The sequence below is a fragment of the Melozone crissalis genome, unplaced genomic scaffold, assembly GCF_028551555.1.
Source record: "Melozone crissalis strain CALT ecotype California unplaced genomic scaffold, PUWL_Pcris_2 ptg000139l_1, whole genome shotgun sequence".
NCBI classification, from domain to species: domain Eukaryota; kingdom Metazoa; phylum Chordata; class Aves; order Passeriformes; family Passerellidae; genus Melozone; species Melozone crissalis.
In genome coordinates, this window is record NW_026535912.1 from 4,885,907 (window position 1) to 4,913,769 (window position 27,863).

General features: G+C 45.8%; 1 protein-coding gene across 1 annotated transcript; it reads left to right on the plus strand.

Annotated features, from left to right (window-relative positions):
* On the plus strand, positions 1 to 27,863 carry LOC128948605 (serine/threonine-protein kinase pim-1-like; the record flags this gene model as incomplete). The annotated part of the gene is made up of 5 exons (XM_054293376.1): positions 1 to 18; positions 26,287 to 26,367; positions 26,491 to 26,541; positions 26,742 to 27,108; positions 27,751 to 27,863. Coding segments are annotated over exons 1-5 (630 nt in total), but the record flags the coding sequence as incomplete, so codon positions are not given.

Genomic DNA, 27,863 nt, shown 5'->3' on the forward strand with positions numbered 1-27,863 from the left:
ATGGTGGACAACAAGGTGGTAAGCCATGGGGAATAGTTAAATAAAGATTCATACCAGTTTTGTTGGGATTCTCTTTCTTTTTCTCTTTTTTCTATTTGTTTACGTAACTCGGCCATGGTGTCTACTACTATTCCAGTACTATCGACATACGTGCAGCATTCCTCCCGAAGGGCTACACAAAGGCCACCTTGTTGCAAAAACAATAAGTCTAACCCCCTTCGATTTTGTAAAACTACTTCCGAAAGTGATCGGAGTGAGTTTACTAATTCATTAATAGATTTGTCAATTTTCTTAAGATCCTCATCTACAGCAGCTCTTAGGGCTTTAAACCCCTGTTGCTGATGTACAAGCGCCGCCGTGCCTGTTCCTATTCCAGCTCCCCCGATAGTTAGTAATGCTGCAACCGTGAGGGCTGTAAAGGGTTCTCGCTTTTGCAAATGATATTTTGAAGTGCGACTCTGAGAATATACATATTCTTTAGGATGATAGATAATCCTGGGGACTACTACCACCTGTATACAATATTCACGACTTTCATCAAAGGCTGCTATAGAGATACAAGGGGTCAAGCCTAGGGTATTACACACCCATTTGATATTAGCTGCCGGAATTAACCACTCAGCTGGCCTTAAGGTATCCTGCACTGATTTAGTTATTTGACACAAATGTTTCTTATTCTCTGGAACGGTTCCAATACATCTCCCTTTCCCAGTTACTTGTGATACGGTAATTCCCGGAGTTCTATCCTGTCCTTTTTTCCACAAACATTGTGCAGGATTAGTCCCATTTATTCTTTTGGGCCTCGCATGTTTCCTATGGCTTCGTAAAAAGGAGGTTTAGCACTGTAGCATAACCAGCATTCCTTTGTTAAGTTAGGATAGGTACTGTTTAGTACCTCGAATGTAGTGTGTAAGATTTTCCAAAGTATGTTATCTCTCTCATCAGTCGAAGTCACTTCTATCTGTTCTACCTGCGTCTTGTTGATTTTAATTTCATTCCTCATCTCTCCTAGACTATTACCTGAATCTGCTATCATAGAGTTGGGTCCTCCTAAACTATTACCTAGGTTTGCTATCACCTGGTTGGGTCCCACAGGTTCAGGGTCATGGGGAACAATTTCCTTTTTAATGAGTATCATACCTCCTTGATCTCTTCCAGGTTGCCACATTTGGATTCCCCAGGTTTTTCCTATTAACCAGCCTGGATCATCTGGCTGAGTAACATTCATATATACAAACTTGCATGATCCTGAATATTCCCCTCCCAAAATTGATCCGTCATTTGCATATTGCGGAGGGGTACAACCCGAAGGGCCTCTCCCAACCTGTAAAAACCTGTCAGGTCCTCCCCCTGGGGTGAATCCCTGAGCTATTGTTTCACAGCCCCAATATCCGCAATAATTATACCCTGGGTAATTGCAATAGGCTTTTCCAGGGTTAGAGGCCGGGCACATGTAAAAACCAATGTAGGAACCGACACTTGGGAGCATAGTTCCCCAGGAGGTGATTAATTGCGTCAGGTTTACTTTAAACGAAGGGGGTCCCGTTAGTGTAATGTTACTGATCACAACCTGATCTTCCCACCTAATTAATGACCATTTAAAGGGTTCATGTGTTTGAGATTTACAATTCCCGATCATTAATATTATTAAAAACATTCTAAAAACCGTTCTAAAAACCCTAAGGTCGTTTTTCCAATTATCATAGCGGCTGCCATAATTTTCTTGTTCCAAATTTTGTCATTTCTTATATGGTTGCTTATGTTTAGAGTGATCCCGAGTTTGTTCAGGTCTTATTCTAGGGTCCTCTCCCCCACAGTTATCAGCCCCTCTGCCTCGCCCATCAACTCAGTTGCTTCGAGCTATGGGGTGATCCATCTTCTCGGCAGCAAGGGTGGTCTTCAGGAGGAGTTTGGTGCCCCTTCCTCCTAGCTCGTTGGAGGTATCTAGACCACTTTGTGTCTTTCACCTGGGGAGCTAGGCAGCCCAGATCAGGGATCCACCTCCGGCAAACCCCTGCAACAATTCTTGCTACGAATGGTATTGGTTCGTTTGAGTGGCAACAATAATACTGGGGGTTTATTCCCTTAGTATAAATGTTCCACCAATTTTTGGAGCCCACTTTAAGGGTTCCAGATGCTACTCGAGTTACCAATGTCTGTTCGGTTAGTTTTCGCTGTTCTTTGTAACAATTATGGCAGGCTCCCCTAGGAGGATAACCGCTACGACAATGGGTCCACCACCTTTCTCTACATATTCTACAGACAATACATACAAATGGGTTACAGTTTCCCCAACACCCTTGAGCATTACATGTGACCCTTATTTTTGAACTTAACAACACTTTTCCCCACGGATCTTCGATTACTTCTCTTGATTCTTTATTAATCAGGAGAAAAGTGCGATATACTTCATCAGTAGTAAGGAATGATGGGCCTAAAGGTAGCCGTATACATATTGTTGTACAATTCGTTACAGGTATTCTTCCTTCCCGCATATAATAACACCCATCACTACCCTGGTAGTAGTGGTGCAAACCATCCCACTTATCTTTGCCCAGTCCTAGCATTCAAGGTTTGTTTCTTTCTCAGTTTCACCTTGAAGTTTCCTGGTACTTTGCTGACTTCCCATATAAAGTTCTTGATAGTTTGGCCCCCTGATCGAGGTGATAGTTCTATTGGTCCTTTATTCGGCTCGCATGGATCCAGCCTTTTTCTGTGAGTTTTGATTTCGGTGTCCGTTGTTAGTAAAGCTTGACGTAGTTAGCAAGGCTTTGATAGGGTCCCTCCCACTGTAGTGTGAGGGGGCTCTCCTTCCAGCTGCGGACCAGGACCCAATCTCCACGCTCTACCTGATGTAGTACAAAATCCAAACGAGATCTCTGAGCAATCATTCCCCTCAGAACCAATTGCTCTAGGCTCCCTATCGATCCAGTTGCTGCCGGAAGAGTCCTATCTCCCCATCCCAAAGATATCCCCAATCATAAATCCTAGCAGTATGTTCCATAATTAGTTAGCTAAATACATAAATAATCATAACAAGACAAGTTATGGTTCTGCGCCTCACTTTCCATATATGAATTCAGCAGGGGTTTACAAAGCTGTAGTTTTAATGGTTACATTAACACCTTCTTATTTGCGGTTTAACCGGTAAGACACCCCTGGGTAATTTAATTTCCAATTTCAAATATTACCCATGAAATTTTTAAAGAGTGGTCACAAAAAGAGGCTCTAGTTTCCCAGTGTGTCTGTTTATATATTTTCCTATAACTGCCAATTAGGGTTGCCTTTTTTTTTTTTTTTTTTTTTTTTTATTAGCCAAATTATTTCTCTAGCTCTAATATCCCTCCCTTTTTTCTGATGTTATTTTCTTTGACCCCTTTTAGAGCTTCCAATATCTGATTAAGTCTCCTTCCCATTTTATAAAACTCTCGGGTTTGTGCTGACCAGGAGGGACTAAAGGGACCAGACTCCCTTATTCTAAACTTCTCCCGCTTCACCTGAATGCTCTCCTGTATCATTGATTTCTAGATTATCTTCTTCAGTTAAAGAATGGATTTTGAGTTTTCCTTCACAGGATGTTATCTGTAATTTTAAGGCTATTATTAGGTCCCTGCCCAACAAATTATTCTCGGCCTCTGGCAGCAACAGCAAATCATTCACTTTAAATTTGTTATCTGCCTCAATTTGTACTCCTTTTATTACAGGAACAGGGAAAGCCTCCCCCGTAATTCCAATTATTGGAATTTGCTCACTACTTATCTCACATCCCTGGGGTAATTTTGCCACTGTTGACCGAGAAATTCCTGTATTTACCAAAAATGCAAGTTCTTCGCCTTGAGGACCTACTCTTAGATTTATTATCAAGGCCCCTTCTTCGGTCCTCTTCGTTAGCTCCTGCCCTCTCTGATTCTCCTGAAAGATTTTCTTATCCTGGATCCTGACCCTACACTCTCGTTTGAAGTGTCCCTTCCTTCCGCAATAAAAGCAGGTTTTAGGCTCCCTCATCCCAGCGTCCTGACCGTCCCCATGCCTTCGCTTTCCAAATCCATTTCCTTCTGACCCCTGGGCTACATCTTTTCGTGCGAACACGCGCTGTATCTCCTGCAGCAATTCATCTCGACTTCTGCCTTGCCAATTATCTACTTTCTCCAGCCTTTGCCTAATGTTTTCCCATGCCTGCGTTACAGAATGCAATCGTAACAGTGCCTGCCCGAGCGGTGAGTCTGGGTCTAGTGGGAGTGAGGGGTCTTCCTCAGGAGGTTCCCTCTCCTTTCATTTCGCCAGTTTAAGCATCGATGTACCTGGTTGCTCGACCCATATTATTACATAATCACTTTCTTCCTGACTATCGAAAGGGATTTTTACTGCTGGGCCGATATACACTCCTAAAAGTTTCTTCCTCTTATCAAGCTCAACCTCGTACTGAATCATGTCCGGAAAATATCTCCAATTTTCTAGCATAAACTCCAACAAACTATCTTTTGGTGCTGGAGAAAATTTAATAGAAGTAGGGGGCTTGCTTTTCCCCTGTCCCATCCTTTTGGGAGTGCCTCTCACACACAGAACACCACTCGCTTCCCCTGGTTCGTGGCCCACGTCCTCGCGGACTAATGGGAACCGCACTACTGAGGGTCCACACTCACTTGGGGAATCCGACTGTCGGTTCCCCTCTCATGCACACCTCACTTACTCGCACTCAAGGATCTTTCGCCCTCCAAGGGCTCATCTGGAGCATGCAGGAGGCTTCTCCCCCTGTTCCATCCCTTCGGAGTGCCCCTTTGCACTCTAGGATCCTTGCTCCAGGATCTCAACCCCAACCGGACGGATCTCGTCTCTTCCGGAGTGCCTTTGCACTCCGAGACCCTTTACGGCTTACGTGACTTACGTGTCCTGCGTCTTCGTCCGGACTCTGTGCACAGAAGATTAAGGGGTTCACCGGTATCTCCCTTTTGCTTATGAGTATAATTTTAAGTTCGTCGGTGGTCGTGAGGTAGGAAGGTCGGATGCTGGGCCACCCAGAGATGGGGTGGGGCGCCTCCCAAACACCGTTGCCTCCTCACCTATGACCATCCGAGTCACGGCACCAAATTGTTATAAATAGACTCAAAAAGGAGCAATATTTCCAATTTGAATTTATTAATCCATTGCATACAGCATAAGCAAAAGATTCAGCGCTGGGCGACAGGGGAGTCCCCGCTCCACCAACTGCCGCGCTCAGTGCTTCTCAAGTTCCCCTTTTATACTAATCCACTTCCGTAGATGTGTTCTTTTTCTTGGCGCATGCTCCAGTTGTTGCTAGGGGGTCGTCTTCTACCCTCTGGTGGTCGTTGGATGAAGGCTCGAAGTCTTCCTCGGGCCTGTACTCTTGACCCCGTAGCTCTCGTTCTCCTTATATGGGGAATATTTGGCTGATTCCTATTGCTTGGTTAGTTCTCCTTTTGCCTTTCGCATGGTTAGTACTTGTGCAATACATGATTGAATTATAGCAAGCAATGGTAACTTGATATATATTATTTTTAGGTTATGTGGTTATCTATTTCTCAATCATATGGTGGACCATGCATCTCTGAATCACAATCATATGGTTAACCAACTATGTATTTCCCAATCACATGGTGGTCCATTGCGTAACGAAGAAGAGGTTCTATCCATCTCAGGAACAACAATGGGTGGAATCCTGCGGCTCAGGAATTCGTATGCCAGAGCCCTGCCTGTGCCTCATGCTTTGTCAGGACCTCCTTCTCTGTGCAAATCTAGGGATTAGTGGAGTTTTTTTGCCGAAGAGCTCCTGAGAAGCAAATGTTGTGCTAGGTTTCTCAGGAGTGTATCCGTTAAGTTCATTGCTGGCAAACAGAAAGTAAGGCCAGGGTAGCAGAGCAGCTGGGAGCTGGTCACTCCCTGCAAAGCGCTGGTGTAGGATGTGGGAACACCAGGTTCCAGGATGGGCGAGCAGGGTCAATGTGCTCAAGGTGCTGCAAATGAGGTTTGGGTTCACTTAGAGAGTAGTCAGGAGCAGTGAGCACTGGAAGATCCAGCTGCAGTCCCCATCCATGTCCCTGTCAGTGATGGCTTTAGGGTGTCTGCAGCCTGGATCCAGAGTGCCCTGGGGTGCTCCTGAGGCTGCCTTTGCACTCAGGGTGAGGATGCCCAGGGGCCCCTGAGGCCGGCAGTGGGCACCAGGGCTGGGGCTTGTGGCCTGGCAGGTGTGGCTCTGGGGGCTGTGACATGCCAGGCCATGGGTCACTGTCACTGCCCTCCGCAGCCCTGGCTAGCTCTGTGATGCTCCAGGGACAATGGCAAGAGTGGGGAACTGGCTAGGTTAGGGTTTTGCCTGAGCCAGAACCTCTAGGCCAAATGCCAGCAGTAGAGACCCTGGAGGACCGAGTGAAGGAAGCAGAGGAGGCTCTTCTGCTGTGTAAAGTGCAGCAAATTCATCAGGAGAGGCGGGGGGAAGGTCGTGCAGGCAAGAATTCCCAAAGGGAACAGATGTTGAAAAAACCCCCAACATCCCTGTGACTGAATTTTTAAAATCTTTCAAAACAGGGAGTGGACACCATACAGTAACCAATAAGTGACTCTTGGGGTGTGGTTTTGAGGGCTACAACAAATCAGAACAAGGGGAGGAGAGAGCGTTGGCATAGGGATTGGATCTTAGGGTGAGGGACAGGGAACTTTCTGGAGCAAAGGGTAGGGTTTGGGCTGATGGATGGGGCAAAGGGGCTGGGTTGTCTTGACAGACAGGGAAAAATCTGGTGAGGAGGGAGGGGATTCCTTGAGGGACACTTGGGTAGGAGGGCATAACATAGGGGAGGAGCTAACTGTAATAACTCGGGGAACACTTGAACATACGACTATATAACAGAACATTTGACTCAATAAACTAACGCACTGCAACACAGAAATTCAGGCTTTCGGCAGCTGAGAGGTGGCACTGTTAGAACCTGCAGCAGCTGGTGAAAGCCATCTCTCTCCTTCAGGTTCTTGCTGTGTGGGAAGGTGCTGCGAGTTGTGGTGGCTGCACTCCCCCTTTGCTGGGAGGATGATCTGTACCAGGGCAGAGCAGAAATCTGCCTTGGTGAGCAGAACATGCTCAGAGCATTACGGTTCCGAGAATGGCACTGTCCCTGAAGGGCAAAAAGCTTGAAAGCATAGAATTCTGTGCGGAACCATTGCACAAATTTTCTCTTCTAGAACATGCTCATTTTTGTATGCTGTAGATGAATGCTCTGGGTTTTATAGAATACATGGGGTTTTTTTCTTAAGGTTTTTGGGAGAACTCTCAAGTTTATTTGTGGAGGATTTTATTAAGAGTTGGTTAGCTGAGAAAGGCTGCAGGAGTAGTCAGATGAATAGAGGAAGCAGCAATTAAGGAAGTGAATAATAAACGATTGTATGAGTTATTGATACAATAAGGAAAGCTTTACGAGAGAGAAATGCAGTGTATTCTGTGATTCATATTGGGAGTCATAAATGGTGTGAAGGTTTAGGAGAAGGGAATGAACGTGCAGATAAATTGGTTACCCTACCCATTGATAACTCTTGTCCTATTGATAAGCATACATTAGCCAGAGAAGCACATAGTAGATATCATCAAAATGCAAAAGGATTAGCAAAGCACTTTGAGCTGAGTTTGTCAGAAGCATTGTTAGAGCATGTCCAACATGTAGTTATCATAATGGTGGAATAGGTTTAGGCATGGGAGTTAATCCTCGAGGTTTAGAAATAAATGAGAAATGGCAAATGGATGTTACACATATAGCTAGATTTGGTAAAGTTAAGTGTGTGCATGTCACTATAGATACATATAGTCATTACATATGGGCTACGGCTCAGGCAGGAGAAAAAGCTATACATGTTATCAGGCACCTGTTAAGTTGTTTTGCTGTTATGGGAGTCCCAAAGAGTATCAAAATGGATAATGGTTGAGCTTATGTAAGTGCTAGGGTCCAGAAATTTTTGAATCAGTGGTCTGTTAAGCATGTGACAGGTATTCCACACTCTTCTACTGGATAGGCAATAGTGGAAAGAGCAAACGGTACCCTTAAGCAGTATATTGAGAAGCATCAAGATTTAACAGACCCACAATCATGCTTAGCTAAGGTTCTGTATGTGATCAATCATTTATGTATTTTTGGGGAAGACAATATCCCTCCTGCAATTAAACATCATCCGAGGTCAGGTCAGGAAATTAAAACCCGACTACAGGATTATGGGAAAAACCTGCAAAAGTATTATACTGGGGTCGGGGATATCTCTGTGTTTCCTCACCTACAGGGCCTTTGTGGGTGCCTGCTAAGTGGACTAAACCTGTTTTTGATACAGCCTCTGGTGGATCGCCTCACGGAGGAGGACAAGGAGCGACTGGGGAAGAAACTGCTTCTAGTCCTACGACCGCTACTGTTACAGTTGAAGGGACACTTGAAAGCGGTGGACAGAGCACTGACATGTCACTATCGGACGGCCCAGGAGCTGATTGGTTTTATTGACTCATTATCGACTTTTCGTTTTACAAATCCAGCAAAGGAACATTGCCTTGACTGTTACAATCCACATTGTGCTGCCTGGATAGCCCTACGTTGTGGGGGTTGTGATAGAACTTTTTGGATAGAACAATCATTATTATGGGATTTATGGTGTCACACTTGTGAGCACGAGCACACGTGGGGTAAAAGCTGGCAAGATGAATTAAGGAGACAAACAGGGCAAAATGCATATCTAGCTTTAAATCTTTATGAGTCTCCTGAACAGAAAATTCTTGCTTATTATCAATGGGAAGTACAATGTGTTGTGAATAGAATTAAGGTTCAAAGTAAATCACGTATAGTCTCTGTAAGGTGTAGAAAATCAGTACCTTTAACGCAACGTTCGATTGTAGGGCCCTTCAGAGGGAATCCTGAAAGAGCACTAGACTGCTGCATTGAAAAGTTGCAAAAGTTAAGTTTGCAAGTAACAGGACCAGTAAAGTTAGGAGCAGCAAAACTGAAAACAGATAAGAAAAAGAAGGTAAGATAGGGAACGACCTCATCTAAATAAGGTTATTAGTGGTTGCTAATTAGTTTTCTATGATTAGGGCAATTTCACATCTATGGGACCCTGCCTTGTGGGATGCTGTAGCTCCATGGGACCCTGCTTCGTGGCATGCTATAGGTGTTGAAGAACAAGAACAGCGATTACGAGATAAGATACATTTTGTATTAAAGAAAGAGCTTGAACTATTAGCCCCATACAGTAAGAAAGCTAAAGAGGCTTTGCAATCACCACGATTAGACTGGTTGTATTGGATTGAAGAACCAGACTTTTATACTGGTCCTTACTTACATTCACTTCCTTGTTATGTTTGTAAAAGGGATGTTGATAAGTGCTATGCATGGATAGCTGTGCATTGTGCAGGTTGTAATAAGGTTTATTGGTACTCACAAAGATCAATAGGAAATTTATGGTGTAGACCTTGTTTTGGGAAGTGGATTCAAGATTTTGTCTGGGTTAGAGCTCTTGAGCAAAGTACTGGCCTGCCAGGAAGGGCAGGATTAAAGCTTTTTGAGAGTGCAGAACAAGTGGCTATAGCACATATTAGATGGAAGTTGCAGCAAGTACTTAGAGAGTTTGAAATTACTAGTGCCTCACGCATTATAGCAGCTCGCTGTAAAGCTGATTTGCCTTTAAACTTACCTCATGCTATACCTGTAAGCAAGGATGCTGATTTGGAATTAGACCAGTGCATTCAAAAATTGACTCAGCCTTACAATAGACATTTTAACAAACCAGGGAAAAGACAACGAAGAAAGGAAAAACAGAGAAAGCAGAAAGAAAAATGAGGTTTGTTTTTATTATACAGCTCAATGCTGTAGCAAGTGAAGCAGTAGGAATAACACACTTTAGTCAGCCAAGAGAAAATTTATGGGTAACACTTGCTAAACAGATTACCAATCATCGCTTTGTCTTAGTCTTGGAGGAGTCACTAACCCATTTCGAACACGCCTGGTGGGACTTCCGGTGTGGTCTCCTGGAGAATTTTGCAGTTTGATAAATAATCGAACCTTATGTATGTATAACATGTCAAACATCACATTGCCAGCACAGCAAGGGTATACTGCAGGTCAGAGTGATGGCTATCGTCAGTGTTTACTAATCCAATCACTTAACACCTCTTTGCATTCTCCTCCTGAGGAATTGGATCTTTTTGGGAGTGCAAATGCCAGTATATCTAACGCTACAACTGGCAGATGGTTTAGTTTCAAACCCTTGGATGTTCAAAATTTAAATCAACCTAAAGACACATGGGCCACCTTAGATTCATCCCTGAATTTGAGTGAATTCTCTCCACAGCATTACAGTCAATGTAACGGCACAAACATCACGGCACCAATGAAATTACCCACAGGAATATTTTTGATCTGTGGAGACAGGGCATGGAATGGTATACCAGCTAAACCACAGGGTGGACCCTGTTATTTGGGAAAATTGTCATTGTTTCATCCTAATGTGTCTTTGCTAATGCGGTTGAGTCAAAATTCAAATAGAAAGAGGCGTAGCATGCATGACTTAGACTGCAGCCAGATAGGAGATCCACAGTTTTGGGGTACATTCAGACAAGTAGCAGTTTCAACTATTTTGCCAGGAGGATCTGCCAATAAGGCTATGAATTTAGCAAAGCAATTAGGGTGCTGGGCAAGAAATGAGCTAAACAAGACATCCCAAATTCTAGACATGTTAACTGCAGATGTGCAAAGTGTTAACCATGCTGTTTTGCAAAATAGAGCTGCTGTAGATTTTTTGCTTTTAGCACAAGGGCATGGATGTGAAGAGTTTGAGGGAATGTGTTGCATGAATTTGTCTGATCATTTGGTGTCCATTCATACCAAGATAAAAGAACTGCAACAGGGACTTCACCATCTCAAAGAAGAAGAAGGTTTAGGAATTGACGAATAGCTTAAAAGCTTAGGGCTTGGACCATGGCTAAGGAACATTGTGACATATGCTATCGGCTTACTGGGTGTGATCTTAATGTTTTTGCTTATTTTGCCTTGTGTCTTTAATTGTATTCAAAACATGGTCAGTCGTATGATAGCAAAAATGCAGACTAGTCTTCTTGCTCAAGAAGAAAACGGGGGAAATGTGGAGGATTTTATTAAGAGTTGGTTAGCTGAGAAAGGCCATACTGACATAATGTCGCTGGTTAAGCTTGAAAGGGAGGTCAGCAATCTCTGATTCAGTTCTTGCTGACAGGCAAGAACCGGATGACCTTGCTGCAACATGAGGAAAGGGAGGTGAGATTAGTCCTGAATATCTGCAGAATGCAACAAAAGAATAAGCACAAGAATGTAGAAGTAGGTGTAGTTGCTGATATGTAACTAACCAATCCTGAGCTCAACTTTTGCAATATGTATGAAGCTTATTAAGAGCTGTATTTAACCCGCTGTATTCGATCAATAAATTGGACTTGGATGAACCAATTGGTGTCTGGGTCTCCTTCCTCCGACATTTATTTCTGTTTGTATTTTATATTTAGCATGTATACAGTTTTTTTATTATTGGTTTTCTTTAGTAAATACTTAGGGAAAAAATACCTAAGCATTTTTTAATCCTTTGGGATATTGTGATTAATATTCTTAGAAAGAAAACCTTGTTGAACAAGTGTGAAAACACAGAGAGAGGGAAAATAGCATAAAAGTCTTTTAGAACAGGGTGTGTAATAAAGACTGCAGACCTGAGTAATTCCTCCAAGTGCAGAATTAGCAAGATATATTACTGTGATACATAGGTACGATTTGTGCTGATAAAGATTGAAACAGTAATCAATAATGATACAGTAATTAATATTTGAGAATAATAAAATAGTTAAAAGTTGTGATGCCAAGGAGGAGAGGGAGAGGAGGGGCTCCACCCCCCCCAAAATGAGCCTTGCTTGGTCTTATCCTAGGCAAGCTGTTACAGCTCCAGAGCTCAGTCTCCAAGGGGACTGGGTGCCAGAAGCCAGCTCGCTCTCAGGCCAAGGCCGCGGGACAGCCCTAGCAAGCAGGGAATATTCAGCTCTTAGTGATTAGGCAGCTCTTGTGATTTCAGCATTGCTTGCTAGGTAGCTTTTCCCTTGGCCTAAGGCTCCAGCAGACGGTAGAGAGAGAAGAAGATGCTGGCTGTTCCACAAGTATGGCTTTATTGGAGGGGTTCGAGAAGGGTCTCAGCTCTTCTTCTTCCGAGTTAGTAGGGGTACAGTATGCTACTTTTATACCCTTGGCCTGGATCCAATCCTGACCAATGGCAAAGGTGTTAGAGTGACCATAAGTGACCAATAGTAGGGTTAACAACATATTGCCTTACATGGCTATAGGGATAAGGTACAAGGCGGATGTCCCTGGAGACAGGAAACTTCTTTGCTGCTGTGTCAGCTTTCTATTCTCCAAGGGGCCTTGGCTAAAGCTGAGGGGTTTACTACACCTCCCCCTCCCCCTTCCCAGCAGATGTTCTCAAGGACCACAGGAAAGAAGCTGAAGATACAGTTGCTAAAAATGACCAAGAACCTGGTTGGGTACCAGAAAATGCTAATTATAAGGGATTTATTGCCTTGATATGTAGATGCAGTGATACGTTAGTCTTGGCTTACATTGTACTGGCTTGATGCGCATGTGTAACCCAAAGGTGAATTAAAAGACAAAGAGGAAGAGGAGAGGTCTTCATCCAAAACGACCCCCAAAGACTTGTGTGAACACCAAACCGAGTGGTGGCGCATGGGTGATAAGGGTGGTAATGAGGGCGGAGATAGAGATATGATGAACCGAAAATGAGAAGAGATGGTATTGACACATGACATATAAGAGGTGATTTTCATTTGGCAAGCTTGTACGTGAGGTGGCAAGAGTCCCAGAACTCTGCCCTCCGTACCCCGCGGTTATCGTTTGCTTATGCGCTATTATTGGAACCAAATTATCTCTTATTTTTATCAAATTATATTGTATCAAATTTTAATTTTTTTTTATTTTAACTATTCAATTAAAATTGTTACTACTTTTAATACTTTTTGGCTTTTTTATGATGGGATAATTGAGCAAACGTAACAATTTTGGTGCCGATACCCGGGACTCTTTTAAATCCAGGGAGGTGGATAGCTTCTGGGAAGGAGCTCCCCACCAGACTTTTAAGTGGTCCCAAGGCTAGACCACTCTCCCTTGGGAAAAGAGAGTCATTTTTACAATAATGCATAAGCAAATTAGTTTTTAAGAGCGCGCAAGAGAGGCTCCCATCAGAGTGCCGGCTTGTAGGAGAGAGAGTACCCATAGAAAACTGCCTTGTGCACGAAGACCCTTGTGAGAAAAGGAGGCTGTGAGTATCATGAGGTTTTGGGTTGGGGGGCGGCTGTATGCATGTGTGAGTGTGTGTGGAGTGTCTGAGATGGGGGCTGGGCAGTCCCGGACCCCCGAAGTGAGTGGGACCTCCCAGTACCGCGTTTTCACGCTGTCCGAGAGGAGGCCGGCCGGGAAAGGAGGGAAATGAAAGAAAAGTGAATGAGTGGGGACCCCGGGAGGGTTTGACCCAGGGGGAAGGAGGGGATCCCTGGTCCAGGCACCTGTGGGAAGGTCCTTGGGCAGGAGGGATTGACTCAGTGGGGAGATTGAGAGAGTGAATGAAGAGGTTCAATTTCTTTGGATGGGTTGGTAGCAGGCAATTTAGTATGTGATTAGATGGTGAGAGGACGGGGCTAATAGATTGAGAAAGAGGAAGATACAGGAGTGGAACAAGTAGATTGCAGAGGGAGAGATAGGAGTGGAACAGGTAGATTAAAAAGGCAGTGTGGCAGAGTAGTAAGTGAGGAAGTTGAGCCATGAGGTGAGTGTGGGAAACTAAGACTCTCCTGGTACCGGGAATTTCTTAGTTTGTTGCCGCCAGAAATGGGTCAGGGAACAAGTTCCTTGACCCAGGGGCTGCGGATTGTAGGAAAAATTCGCAGTGGTTTGAGGTATCTGGGAACCGTGAGGGGGGTTCTCGGGGGGGGAGCATTCCTCAGGACAGCCCACTGGGGATGATGATACGGTTTTGGGATGAATGAGAATCCCAAAGGAGAAAAAGTAAACAGAAAATAGTTAAGTATTACATGTTTAAATGGACAAAAGAAATGATCCGGAAAGATAATTTATATTGGCCCAAGTTCAGATCATTTGAGGATTAGATTTGCCAGGCTCTAAATATATATGTGAGTTCAAAAGACCCTGTTAATCAGGAAGAGAGTAAGTATGCTGCCTTTTAGAGTCCTGAGGGGCAGCATCAGGAAGAAGCTGGAAAAATTAGAAGACTGGCAGGACAGGGGACTTCAGGAGTTACTGAGAGAAGCACAAAGGGTGTATGTGAACAGAGATGAGAAAAAGCAGAAAGCAGATGCCAGAATTTTGGTGGTGGCAGTTAGAGAAATGCAGGCAGCTTTGAATACAGAAAAAAAGAAAAAAAAGAAAAAAAATCCGCAGGGAAAAACAAATTGCAGATGTCAGGATCTATTTTTAAGAACACAGGACCTGTGTGTTTTTTCCCGCCACAAGAAAGGGCACTTACGAAATTCTTGCCCTGCCTTGAAGGGTGCAGGACCCACCTGTTTTTACTATTATAAAAAGGAGCACCTACAAAAAAAGTTGCGGGAAAAAACAGCACGATGAGGAAACTTTTCAGGGAGGTCAGGGGCTCTGTTTAATGAAGGCGACAGAAACGCCACCAGAAGAGCCCTTGATAAGTTATATTTTTAGTAAATATAGGAGTTTCTCAGTCGACAGTGACAAAATTATCCTAGGGATGTGAGATAAGTCGTGAGCGAGTTTCAGTAATCGGAATTACGAGAGAAGCTTTCCCTGTTCCTGTAATAAAAGGAGTGCAAATTAAAACAGATGATAAATTTGGAGTAAATGATTTATTGTTGATATCAGAGGCCAAGAATAATTTGTAAGGCAGAGATCTAATAATAGCCTTAAACTTACAGATAAAACCCTGTGAAGGAAAACTTAAAATTTATTCTTTAACTGAAGAAGATAATCTAGAAATTAATGACACGGGTTGGCATTCAGGTGAAGTGGGAAAAAGTTTAGGGTAAAGGAGTCTGGTCCCCTTAGTCCCTCCTGGTCAGCACAAGCCTGTGAATTGTATGCATTACTCTGTGCATTATTAATACTAAAAGGGCAAGAAGGGACTATTTATACAGACTCCAAGTATGCTTTTAGCGTAGTACATACTTTTAGAAAAATTTGGAAAGAAAGGGGACTTATAAGCACTCAAGGGAAAGGGTTAGTACACGGGGAATTGATAATTCAGATACTTGAAGCTTTAAAAGGCTCAAAGAAAATAGCAGTAGTTCATGTAAAGGAACACCAGAGAGGGAGGGATATTAGGGTCAGAGAAATAATTTGGCTGATGAAGAAGCAAAAAGAGTGACCTTAAGAAAAAGAGATACTGAAATAATGATCTTACAAAAAATAGAAATTCAGCAGGAGACACTTTCCCTTCCGCTAGCAGAACTGGCAACTATAAAAAAATTAGGAGCAACATTTAAGGAGGGAAAGTGAGTTTTTCTTGATGGCAGGATTATGATGCCAAAACCAGTGGCACATTAGATCTTAGATAACTTGCATAGACAGACACACTGGGGAACAAGAGCCTTTTGTGATCACTTTTTAAAATTTTATGGGTGTATAAGGATATTTGAAATTGGAAAGCAAATTACCCAGGGGTGTCTCACCTGTCAAAAAGTAAAAAAGAAAGTGTTAAAAACCCCTCCCTCTGGAGGATGCAAAAGAGCCTACAAGCTATTTGAAAAGATCTAGGTTGATTTTATAGAATTGCCTAAAGTGGGTCGGTGGAAATATTTGTTAGTTATATTTGTAGTTAATATTTGTCAGTGGGTTAAAGCATTTCCAGCAGCTCGGGCTACAGTTCAAACTGTAGCTAAAATATTGTTGGAACATGAAATTCCAAGAATGTGATAATATGGTGGGATTTAAGTTGATTTATATTAACCCTGATTTATTAAGAATGAACTAGGCATCCTGGATGGCTGCTAACCGCAATTCCCTTGAGCTCGGAGGCAGAAGAACGCCGGTGGAAAAAGAATAAAAGACTTTCTGAATCAGTGGGAACGGCCTAAAAAGATTGAAGATCTCCTCCAGGGTCTTGCACCAGCAACATTATTAGAATTGATTACAGAACTGCAATTCCAGAAACTGCGATTGATAACAGCTGTTGTTGAAAGAGAGCGGAGACAAGTAAAACATTGGGAGTGCAGTAAACATGGTTTAAAGTGTCATCCCTGAATATGTATTGTTTGCACACTTTGCTTTAACTCATGGTGGAAAGTAAGAGAGAAGAAAAGAAGAGACAATTTATTTGCTTGCTTTGCTATGGTTATGTATTTAGCCAGCTAACTATAGAACGTATTGTTAGTAATTTTTTTTGGGATACCTTTGAGACTGGGAGATGAGACCCTTCCAGCAGCAATTAGATTAATAGAAAACTTAGATCAATTGGTTCTTGCTATATTTGCTATAGCACAAATAAGAGAACGAGCAACTCATAATATTATAGACCAGTGTCTCAAAATTGATAGTTGTGGTGGAGAAGAAGTCTATACACCACATCATAGGCGCATTCCAGGGGCACATTGGCGCCGCGAGTGTGCCTATTGGAGATGGTGACTTAATGCACTCCCCGCCCCTGAAGCACAAAATAATTAGAAAAATCTTCTTATAGTTGGCACATCCCTGAAATTTTGGAAAATACAGGTTTATGGTATTCCGGCCTAATCTTTTCCCTGTTCTTTTTGTTTTAATTATTGCTTCTTAACCAGCTAGAACTGGGAAACGGCATTTAAAAAGAGACAAGCAAACTCTGTGGGGCTATGGGTACCAAAAATACTAAAAGCACCGGTGACTAGATGCCGGGATATTACCTTTGCTACCGAGAAGACTGGCATCTCGGCCCTTGGCTGCAACCCAAGGGGCCTTGAGAAAGGTAAAATGGTAGATTTCCTGAGGATTATTTTCACTGTGATCATTCTGGTACCCTGGGCAGTTGGCCAAAGCCAGAAAGCCACACTGGACAGAGTTTCAGCAATGAAAAAGCAAACAAGGCAAAAACCAAGTCCCAGCAATTTCAACATTTGTGACTATTATAATCAACCTGTGTGGATTAAGGACAAGGTGGAATCTGTGTTTGTAACACACCCATATGCTAGTTCTGCCTGCTATAATCGCAGCAGTGTTATAGATGTTTGTATTAAGGAAGGAAAGATGTATTGGGTAGAAAAAAAATTGGGATATAATGGACGAGCTCCTTATCCCCCTAGTAATCAGATTGGCCCTCAATATGAAAGGTTTTTTTGTTTTGAAAGAAATCATAATAAAGATGATCCAAGTATAAGAATAGGAGGCCGGGCACTAAAAGAAAAATTGAAAAAGAAAATAAAAGAAAAAAAAAGAAACAAAGGGGAATAGAAGAAAGAACAAGAGAAAAGAGTCAACAGAATTAGCTGAATTGTATAAACAGCTAAAACAGTACTACAAAGATTGGAATTTGCCAGCCTTGAATAAGAATCAGTTTGTAGGATTGATGCAAAGGATTGCTACAGAATTGGAATTATCCAAATGTGAGATTTGTAGAGGTCTAAAAAATGGCTAAAAGATGGCCGTAGAAAAGTGAGAGCTTAGTTCCAGACCAATTTTTAAAGTAGAACCACACCCAAATTTCTGGAACATTGAAGAGACCTGAAGGATGGATTTTAAGCCATCAAGTAATTGGAACCATTTGTATAACTTGAGAAGGAAGGAAATTTAATAAAATAGTAGGGCATACTCCTTGTAAATCCACGTTGGTGGTTAATATGGATAATCGTTCAAAAATTTGGCGACCTGAAAACCCCATCGGATATTGGGGACCAATAAAAGAAATAAATTGTGAATAAGATGAACAGATTAATGTATGCTGGTACAGAAGTCCTGGAGCTAACCCCTACCAGTCCATCAACGGCCTGAGGTCTTATTGGGAACAACCGGAGAAAACTGATAAGAAATGGAAAGCCCCAGATGGGATATATTAAATTTGTGGGCAACGAGCATACAGTGAGTTATCTCAAAAATGGGGAGGAACTTGTACTTTGGGAGTAATACAACCCTCCTTCTTTGTTTTACTGAGGTCTAGGAGCAATGTGCTAGGAACTCCACTGTATGAAACCCTGCAGTGGAATAAAGGAGATTTGAATTTAAATTTTCCAACAGCAGGAGGGAATCAAAACTGGGGGGAGGACAAATAGCCTGCAGAACGAATTATAGCATATTATGACCCAGCAACATGAGCTCAGGATGGGTCATGGAGATATAGGACCCCAGTTTATCTGTTGAATCGCTTAATAAGGCTCCAAGCAGTAGTAGAGGTGGTCTCAAATCGCACCTCCGATGCTTTAAAAATGTTGGCCAGGCAATATACATGAATGTGGGTGTTTGTGTACCAAAACAGGATCACCCCAGACTATCTGTTAGCAAAAGAAGGAGGAGTTTGTAGGAGATTTAATGAATCTGAGTGCTATGTAGAAATTAATAATTATGGAGAAGCTATCACAGAACTTGCAAAAAAGAATAAAAGAGTAGCTCATGTGCCGGTACAAAAGTGGAATTCAATCTTGAAAACAGATTGGTGGGGTAACCTCTTTAGAAGTGTTTGGAGGAAAATGTTAGAGTTCATGTTGTTATGCTCAATTCTAGGACTTATGTTTCTGCCTTGTATGATTTTGTATTTTATTAGGCTAATTCACTCAGGGATTCAAAAGATGCAAATTTCAACAATGTCTCTAAATTCAGAATCAGCAGAAAAAGTAAAACCAAGATCTATAATGGTATTAAAAGCTAAATCGACCCCTGTTAAAGACAAAAAGGACTTAAAAAGATTGAAATAGACCAGGACATGCTAACTAAACTTGAAAGTGTGAAAGACTAGAAGCAGTAATAGAAATGCTAGAAAAGTTTGAAGCTGAAAAGAGACAACAAGAAAACCAAAATTCTGAAAAATATAAAAGACATCAGGGCACAGCTTTTTAAATGCAGCACGAATCATAATGATCAAAAAGAGAAATGAGAGATTTGTGATAAATAGGTATGATTTGTGCTGATAAAGATTGAAACAGTAATCAATAATGATACAGTAATTAATATTTGAGAATAATAAAATAGTTAAATGCCAAAGAAGAGAGGGAGAGGAGGGGCTCCACTCCCCCGCCCCCCAGCAGATGTTCTCAAGGACCACAGGAAAGAAGCTGAAGATACAGTTGCTAAAAATGACCAAGAACCTGCTTGGGTACCAGAAAATGCTAATTATAAGAGATTTATTGCCTTGATATGTAGATGCAGTGATACGTTAGTCTTGGCTTACATTGTACTGGCTTGATGCGCATGTGTAACCCAAAGGTGAATTAAAAGACAAAGAGGAAGAGGAGATGTCTTCATCCAAAACGACCCCCAAAGACTTGTGTGAACACCAAACCGAGTGGTGGCGCATGGGTGATAAGGGTGGTAATGAGGGCGGAGATAGAGATATGATGAACCGAAAATGAGAAGAGATGGTATTGACACAGGACATATAAGGGGTGATTTTCACTTGGCAAGCTTGTACGTGAGGTAGCAAGAGTCCCAGAACCCTGCCCTCCGTACCCCGCGGTTATCGTTTGTTTATGCGCTATTATTGGAACCAAATTATCTCTTATTTTTATCAAATTATATTGTATCCAATTTTAAATTTTTTTTTATTTTAACTATTCAATTAAAATTGCTACTACTTTTAATATTATTGGGTTTTTTTATGATGAGATAATTGGACAAACATAACACTTTCCATTTTCATTTCACCTGTGGAAAGCTGTTTCACTTCCCCAGGAATCTTCTCCACACTCCTGTCTGCCCTTTTCAAGAACCTTTCCTGGAGAACGAGGTGCAGCTTCTGTCACAAGATGTGCCACCAACTGCAGCTTCTCTTGGCTTTCCACACCGTGAGCAGCACGACTTCTGCAGCAAAGCAAGACAAATGTTTGGATTCCTTGACAACTTGTCCTTTCTTTTCCTTGTGGGCTGGGCAGTTGTGCCATTGCTGAGTTTTTCATTGTGCCTGTTCTAACCCAAGAAAACAGGAGGTTTTGTTGGGGACTTGCTGGGGAATGCAAGCCTGATCGAATGCAGAAAGAATCTCCAGGACACTCTGGGAGCTCCCCGGGCTGGGCTCAGGTTCCCGCTGGGACTCTGCAGAGGGCAGGGCTCCAACTGGGATCAGCAGCAGTGCAAAATACCTCTGGGCATCTCCATTTTCTGCTGCTCCGAGGAAGCAATGAAGGCAGCCAACTTCAGTATTTTCGTTCTCCTGGTGGATTTTTTCATTTGATTTGCCACTCCAGAGGCAATTTCTGTGATGGTCTCTGTAGGTTGATTCTATTTCAACAGCACCAGCAGCAGGGCTGTGTTTGAGTGCTGCAAAAGTGGTCTGTGATGCTTTCATTCCCCTCGACTTGGTGCTCAAGGACTTGTGAGCATTTCAGTCTCTGCTAATCATGATGCCTGTGACAAAAACACTGAGTTCACCATCACAAAAGCACAGTGGGCAGCAGTGATTGAAAGAGGCAAGTGCAGTTGTACTGATAAAATTCAGGTGGCAAGCAGAAGAGGGCCAAGAGCAACCATGATCTCCAATTGCCAAGGCAAAGGCACCAGCAGCCTCCTGCTGTCAGCTCAGGGTGAGTAAAAGGGCGTTGAAAACAGCGCTGGAGCCCGATCCTTTCTTCCTCTGAGGGGTGGCTCAGGGCAGCACAGGTGGGCCCTGAGCAGTCAGGGCTGTGTGTGGGTGATTGCTGCTCTGCTCCAGAACTGAGCTGTTAAAAGCCCTTGGGAGCCGAGGCAGGAGCAGGTGGGAAGGGGCCGGCGCTGCTGCTGCTCCTGGCCGGGAGCCCCGGCTGGGCCGGGCCGGCGCCCCCTGCGCTGCGGCTGCTGCTGCTGCCAAAGCCGGGCGGGACTCGGGGACAGGGAACGGACACGGGGGGACAGCAAAGGCCTGGCGGCTGCAGGGATGGTGGCGCTGGGGCCAGCGCCAGCACAGAGCTTCAGCCCGCAGTTAACCCCGAGGGAAATGCTGGGGAAACGCTCCATTTCAGCTTTCTTTGCTTGTTGCTGTAATGAAGGGACTGAAATGAAAGGGGAACAAGCAGGGCCCGACCCCTCCTCTGGGAGGAGCCCCAGGACTGGGCCTGTAAGGGGCCGTGAGGGGCTGTGAGGGGCCGTGAGGGTGTTATGAATCAGAAGCTTGACTAGTCCAATATTCAAGCAGCAATCAATTTATTATTTAATATGGTAAAGTATGAGCAATACAGCGCCAGGTACAGTGGGGGAAGTTTTCCCTCCAACTGCATACCGCTAATTGATGGTTACAGGTATTTACAGGGGTACCCATCAGTTTTTTTCAGCAGTTTCTATTTCCAATCTTTTACTCATCAGCAATTTTTATTCCAAATTATTACATCACAATTCTATAAACTATTGTGATTTTAATTTCTCAGGATGTATCTCAAAGGAGAATTCCCAGATGGTGACGGTCCAGTTTCCAAAAGAAGAAAGACTAATTCCATCTGGTGGAGTCCAGCTCCCCAGATATGGGTCCACCTTTTAATTGCAGAGACTCCAAATCTCATAACAGTGATGTCCAGCTTCCCTTTGGTCGAAACCATAAAGCCTTGAGGTGATGTTCATCTTCCTTTTTCAAGCTGTTTTTCTCTGCTTCAATAAGGCGTGAGATAAGCATATTTCCTTTATATATATTCCAAAGCTACAGTTTCAATAATGCAAGTAATATTCTAAAATTATACTTCAAAAGGTTATTATTGCAGAACTCTTTATGGATTAAATGCAAGCAAAAAGCAACATCTATAACACTTTAATTCAAATGCTCCTAAATCAACTAGGGTTAATTTGCAAAAAAAAGATAGGTTCAAAAGTCTTTTTCCATGCTTTATTTTCCTCAGTTATTACTAGAATTCACAACTATCCCATTGTCGGTATCCACACATTTCTCATTCACAAGTACACACGTTGCCTGTTTGTACCTGACACGAAACACAGCTTTGCATCTCACAAGGGGTTGTGAGGGGCCGTGAGGGGCTGTGAGGGGCCATGTGGGGCTGTGAGGGACCATGAGCAGCTGTGAGGGGCCCTTGCCCCTCTATGGAGAACTGTCATTCCTGTCCAGGAACCCATGGCTGAAATGGAATTCCACCCCAAAACTCCCCATATATCCAAGGGTTGCTTTCAGACAAAAGCTGCAAGGACAGACAGATCTGGCTTGCCTTGGCCTCTGGGACTGCTTCTCATGTGCCTTCAAAACCCTGGAGTTCTGTGATTTCCTTCCTATAGGAAAGAACTGTCCCCATTGTCCAGGTGCTCCTGGCCTCAAGCACTTGACCACTATACAGGGATGCAGTTTGACAAGAAAGTCTCACAGATATGTATGCTTGGCTGAAAGATTTTTGAATGTAATGTCTGAAGACGAATATAAATGAAAGCAAGTTTTGATATAAAAGAAAAGAATTGATGAGCCAGTCTTTTTGGATAGCTAAGAAGGCAAAGTGTATGTTAGTTAGAAGGGGTTTTTCTGACTTAGAGCAAAGGATAAGCCCACCTCAAACAAGAAGATTTTACCAAGCAGAAAGATAGCACAGGCAAACAAGTCAGCAAATTTTGCAAGTAGAAAAAAGGTCTCAGAATTTTCCACTGCAAGAAAACTGGAAAACAACTTTTAGCTTAAACTTTAATGTACTAACTTTTAGTGATTGGAGAATAGTAACATGAATATGGTAATGATAGTAGTTATGATTGGCTATAGGTAAAAGTTAAGGTATAGATTGGTTCTATTTTGTGAAGATGCTCAGCAAAGAAAAGTATATAATGCATTTGTAACCTAAACTAAGGGTCTCCAGGCCTGCAGCTGGAGCTGACAGCTGTAGCACAGCTCTGTCACCCATGACTCTGGACTGCTGTATCACCTTGGATACAATAAACTGCACTTTGAAGAGCCGCCTGGCGTCCCACATCCCTCATTTCAGCTCTCACAAACTGGTGTTGCCCGGAACTGCCAGTGCCCAGATCCAGAAATTTCCTGGTGCTGGTGCAGCCCAAGTGCAGCAATTTGCAGGCAAAAACCCCCAAAATCTGGCAATTTTCCACTGCTGGCTCTGTTGCTGCCCAGACCTGGAGTTTCCCAGCACTGCCATTGCCCAGATGCAGAAATTTCCCAGTGCTGGCAAAGCCCAAGTGCAGCAATTTGCTGGCACAGAAATCAAAACCCTGACAAATACCTGGGGCTGGCACCACCCAGATCTGGTGTTTTCCAGCACTGCCAGTGTCCAAACATGGCATGGCAATTTCCTGGTGCTGGCACAGCCCAATTCCAGCAATTTGCTGGCAAAGAAAGCCTAAATCAAGCAAATACCTGGATTTAAAAGGTATTTAAAGCAACCCAATCTCATGTTTGCTGACACCGCCAGTGCCCAGATCCGGAATTTTTCAGATGCCTGCACAGCATAATTCCAGCAATTTGCTGGCAGAGAAGGTTCGCATTTGGCAATTTCCCGGTGCCAGCACATTCCCCACCCAGATCTGGTGTGCACTGGCACTGCCAGTGCCCACATCTGGCAATTTCCCGATGCCAGCAAAACCCAAAGGCAGCAATTTTCTGGCAAAGAAAGCCCAAACTTGGCAGCGCCCAGATCTGCTGTGTTTGGGTTGGTTTAAAAGAAGGAGACCTCGGCTTAAGGCTTTGGGAAAACCCTCTTTAGGGTGAGCAGGAGCTCCCACCCATAATCCTCTTGTTCAGTTATGCAGATTGTTACTAGAAAGTTCTGAGTTCTCTTTGCTACCATTGGTTACTTTTTGCCCCAAAATTGTAATATTCTTAATCATTCCTTCCTCTTGGATCCTTCCCTCAGATCCCACCTTAACCCCTCCCCATAAATAAATCTATAAATATCCCTGCTAGATCCTGGACCCAGGCTTTTTTCTGCTTCGCTCTCTGTACTGTGCACGCCATCCTGCTTGTTGTGTTTGCCTTCAGTAAAGTTCTGTTTCCACACAACCAGATGAAAGCAGTCTCTGTCTGTAAAGTGGCCAGAGCTGGTTCTCAGGGAAACCACTGGTCAACGGTCCGGACGAGGACCAGAGGGTTTCACTGGTGTTTGCTGGCACTGCCAGTGCCCCGATCTGGAAATTTCCCTGTTCCAGCACCACCCATGTCCAGCAATTTGCTGGCACAGAAAGCTAAAACCTGTGGCAGCTTCCTGCTACTGGGTCTGGCACCACCCACATCTTGCGTTTGCTGCACCAGTGCCCAGATTTGGAAATTTCCCGGTGCCAGCAGAGCCCAAATCTGGCAGATTTCTGTCACTGGCAATGACACCACCCAGATCTGGTGTTTGCTGGCAGCGCCAGCACCCAGATCTGAAAACTTCCTGGTGCTGGCACAGCCCAAGTCCAGGGATTTGCTGGCACAGAAAGTCAAACTTTGGATATTTCCAGGTTCTGGCATCAACATCATCCAGATCTGGTGTTTGCTGGGACCGCCAGTGCCCAGACTTGGAAATTTCCTGATGCCTTCACAGCCCAGGTCTAGCAATTTGGTTTTAGCTAGCTGGGGCAGAGAAGTTCCTCGGACTGTGACTTTCCTTTTTCTTGGAATTGTTTAAACCCGCTCTGGAGGGAAGTCTTTTCCTCAGCTAGTAGGGGGAGGGGCCGCTGGAACTTGCTTTCTAGACTGACCCCTTTTGGAGGTTTCCTCCCAAAATTTGCCTGAAACCAGCACAAACAGTCACAATGAAAACTTCACCAGTGGCACAACTCCCAGCCCAGCAGGAAAAGAACGGACATGTAAAGTTCTCCTAACATTTGTCCTGCTTTGCTGCAAAAGTCCTGCTGCACACACTGTGCACTGTGGAAAGCTAAGAGAAGCTGCAGCTGGTGGCAAATCTTGTGACGGAGACTCAACCTTGTTCTCCATGAGAGATTCTTGAGAAGAGCAGACAGCAGATGATTCCTGGAAAACTGAAACAGCTTTCCGGAAGGGAAATGAGAATGAAAGAAACAATCCAAGATGTTTTCCTCTATTTATTTCTATGCTCCTCTTTTCCATGTTGCACTGCTTCTCCATCCCATTCATTCCAAATGCACCTCACCTCTAAAATCTGTGACTTGGCAAGTTTTAGACACTCTAAAATACCATGAGCTACACACAGTTTTCCTTGTCACACAGGAAAGCAACACTGGAGGTGTAAGTGCAGTGCTTGGGTCAGGTAGGAATCCTACCCCAAGGGAAGGTGGCCCGGCAGTGTCTGACCCTCAGCAAGGACAATGCACAGCAGCGAGGAAGGAGATCGCTGTGCCAGAGTGTAGGAGTCAGGGCTCTGCATCTGGGCTCAAGGCTGCAAAGTTCCCGTGTTTGGGCAGACGGAGGGGCTGTCCCCGGGGCATGCGGGGCTCGAACGTGGGGCTCGTGGGGCGAGCAGGGAACGGACACGGGGACGAACGGCCCCGGTGCTTCAGTTGCAGCAGCGGCGGCGGCAGCAGCAGCGGCGGCAGCAGTAGCGGCAGCAGCAGCAAAACAGATAGTTTTGAATAGTCTTTCTCTCTCTCTCTCTTTCTCTTTCTCTCCCTTTTCCGCTGTCGGGCACCCTTCTCTCGGGGTCCCTTGCCCGGCGTCCGTCTCCTCTCCCCGCCTCCCTCTCCCCTGCCGGGCCGGGCCATGCCCCCGGCCCGCCCCCGGCCCCGGGCGGGGCTGCCCCGTGCCCGGCCCCGGCCGTCTCGCCGCGGTCTCGCCTCCGCCCGGCTCTGGCCGTACTGGCGGTGGCGCTGCTGGGCGGGCATCAGTGCCTGGGCCGGGGGCGGCATCGCCGCCCTTTGCCTCCGCCTGGCCCGAGCCCGGCCCCGGACCCGACGCAGGGTCCAGTCCCGAGCCCGGCCCCGGCCCCGGCCCCGGCCCCGGCCCCGGCCCCCGCTCCTGCCGCGGCCCGCGGAGGACACAGGCGGCGCGGCCGCTCCCGCCGCCTCCGCTGCGGCTTCCCCGGCCCGAGCTCCGCCGCTCGGCAGCGCGGTCGCCAGCCCCGAGCCTCCCGTGCCGCGTTCCGAAGATGGAACGCCTGGGCATGGCCGGCCCGGGGCGGGTGAGGGGCGCTCGGGGGCCGTTGCTGGCCCTGGGCCGAGCGCTGACAGCCGCGTCCCGCCCGCAGGGACGGCGCAGGAGGCCCTGCAGGAGCGGTACAGGCTGGGATCGCTGCTGGGGCGCGGCGGATTCGGCAGAGTCTTTGCGGCCACGCGGCTCTCGGACGGCGCCCCGGTGAGCGGCGGGGCCGGCGGCGGGCGCAGGAGGAGGGGATGGAGGAGGAGGAGGGCGGAGGGCGGAGGATGGGGCTGGCAGTGCGGGCGGCGAGCTCACCCCGCTGCTGCCCTTGGCTTGCAGGTGGCCATCAAAAGGGTGCCACGGAACCGCGTCCGGCACTGGGGCGAGCTGGTGAGTGAGCGGGGCCAGCAGCCGGGGCTGCCGGCCAGGGATGAGCCGGCGCCCGGCACGGTGGGAGCCACCACCAGGACGCCCCCAGAGAGAGCGGGCGTGGGGCCAGTGCAGGGCGCAGAGCATCCCGGCCTGGCTGAGGGCTTCCCCAGGCCTGGCACGGCATCGGCCCCACTGACGGCATCGTGCTCCTCCCGCAGCCCGACGGCACCAGCGCCCCGCTGGAGATCGTGCTGCTGGCCAGGGTGTCCACTGGCTTCCCCGGTGTGGTCCAGCTGCTGGAGTGGCTCGAGCTCCCCAACTGCATCGTGATGGTGCTGGAGCGGCCAGAGCAGTGTCAGGACCTGCATCATTTCATTCGGGCACGGCGGTTCCTGCCTGAGGAGGTGGCACGGGAGCTGTTCCGCCAGGTGCTGGAGGCCGTGCGGCACTGCACCAGCTGCGGGGTCCTGCACCGCGACATCAAACCAGAGAACATCCTGGTTGACCTGGGCACCGGGCAGGCCAAACTCATTGACTTTGGCTGTGGCACCTACCTGCAGGACACAGTCTACACTCACTTTGCAGGTGAGCCTGCAGAGGGCTGTGCTCCCGCTGCTGACATCTCATTGCCCAACATCTCCCAGCCAAGGTTGGTTGTGGCAGCAGGGATTCTCCCTTTTGCTGCCAGTCAGGGCACTGAATCTTCAGCTGAGTTGCTTTAGAGCAGGGCTGGGTGGGCAGCCCTCTTCCAGCCCTGCTGGCAGCCTTTGCCAGCCACTCTGCCCAGGACTAGGGCTGGGCTGGGGCAGCCAGCCCAACCAAAAGCCCCGTGGGTTGGGGTAGCAGAGAGGGAGGGCGGAACCTTTGCCCCAGCCACTTTGGTATGCAGATGACAGGAAGGGCTTGGGCTGCTTCACTCGCCCTGTTTCCCTTGGCTTCATAATATTTTTGGGGAAATGCAGGCAGGGAGGATAAGGGCATGTTTTTTCCCCAGCATGGAGTGGGTTTTTCCTTTGCATGTCATGGTCGGGCCTAGCCAGGGCTGCCCTCTTCCAACACCAGAGGCTTCTTTTCCAACCCTAACTTTGTGCACAAGTCCCAGATGCTGGCGAGAGGGCAGTGGTCACGCTGTGTGCCCCTGATGCAGCCCCCGCACACCCAGGGATGCTGGGGCCAGGCTCTGGGAGCAGCAGCATCCCCCTGATGAACTCCATCTGTATTCCATAGGAACACTGTCCTACAGCCCCCCAGAATGGAACGACTTTGGCTGGTACCATGGCGAGGCAGCAACAGTCTGGTCCCTGGGCATCCTGCTGCACCAGATGGTCTGCGGGGAGCAC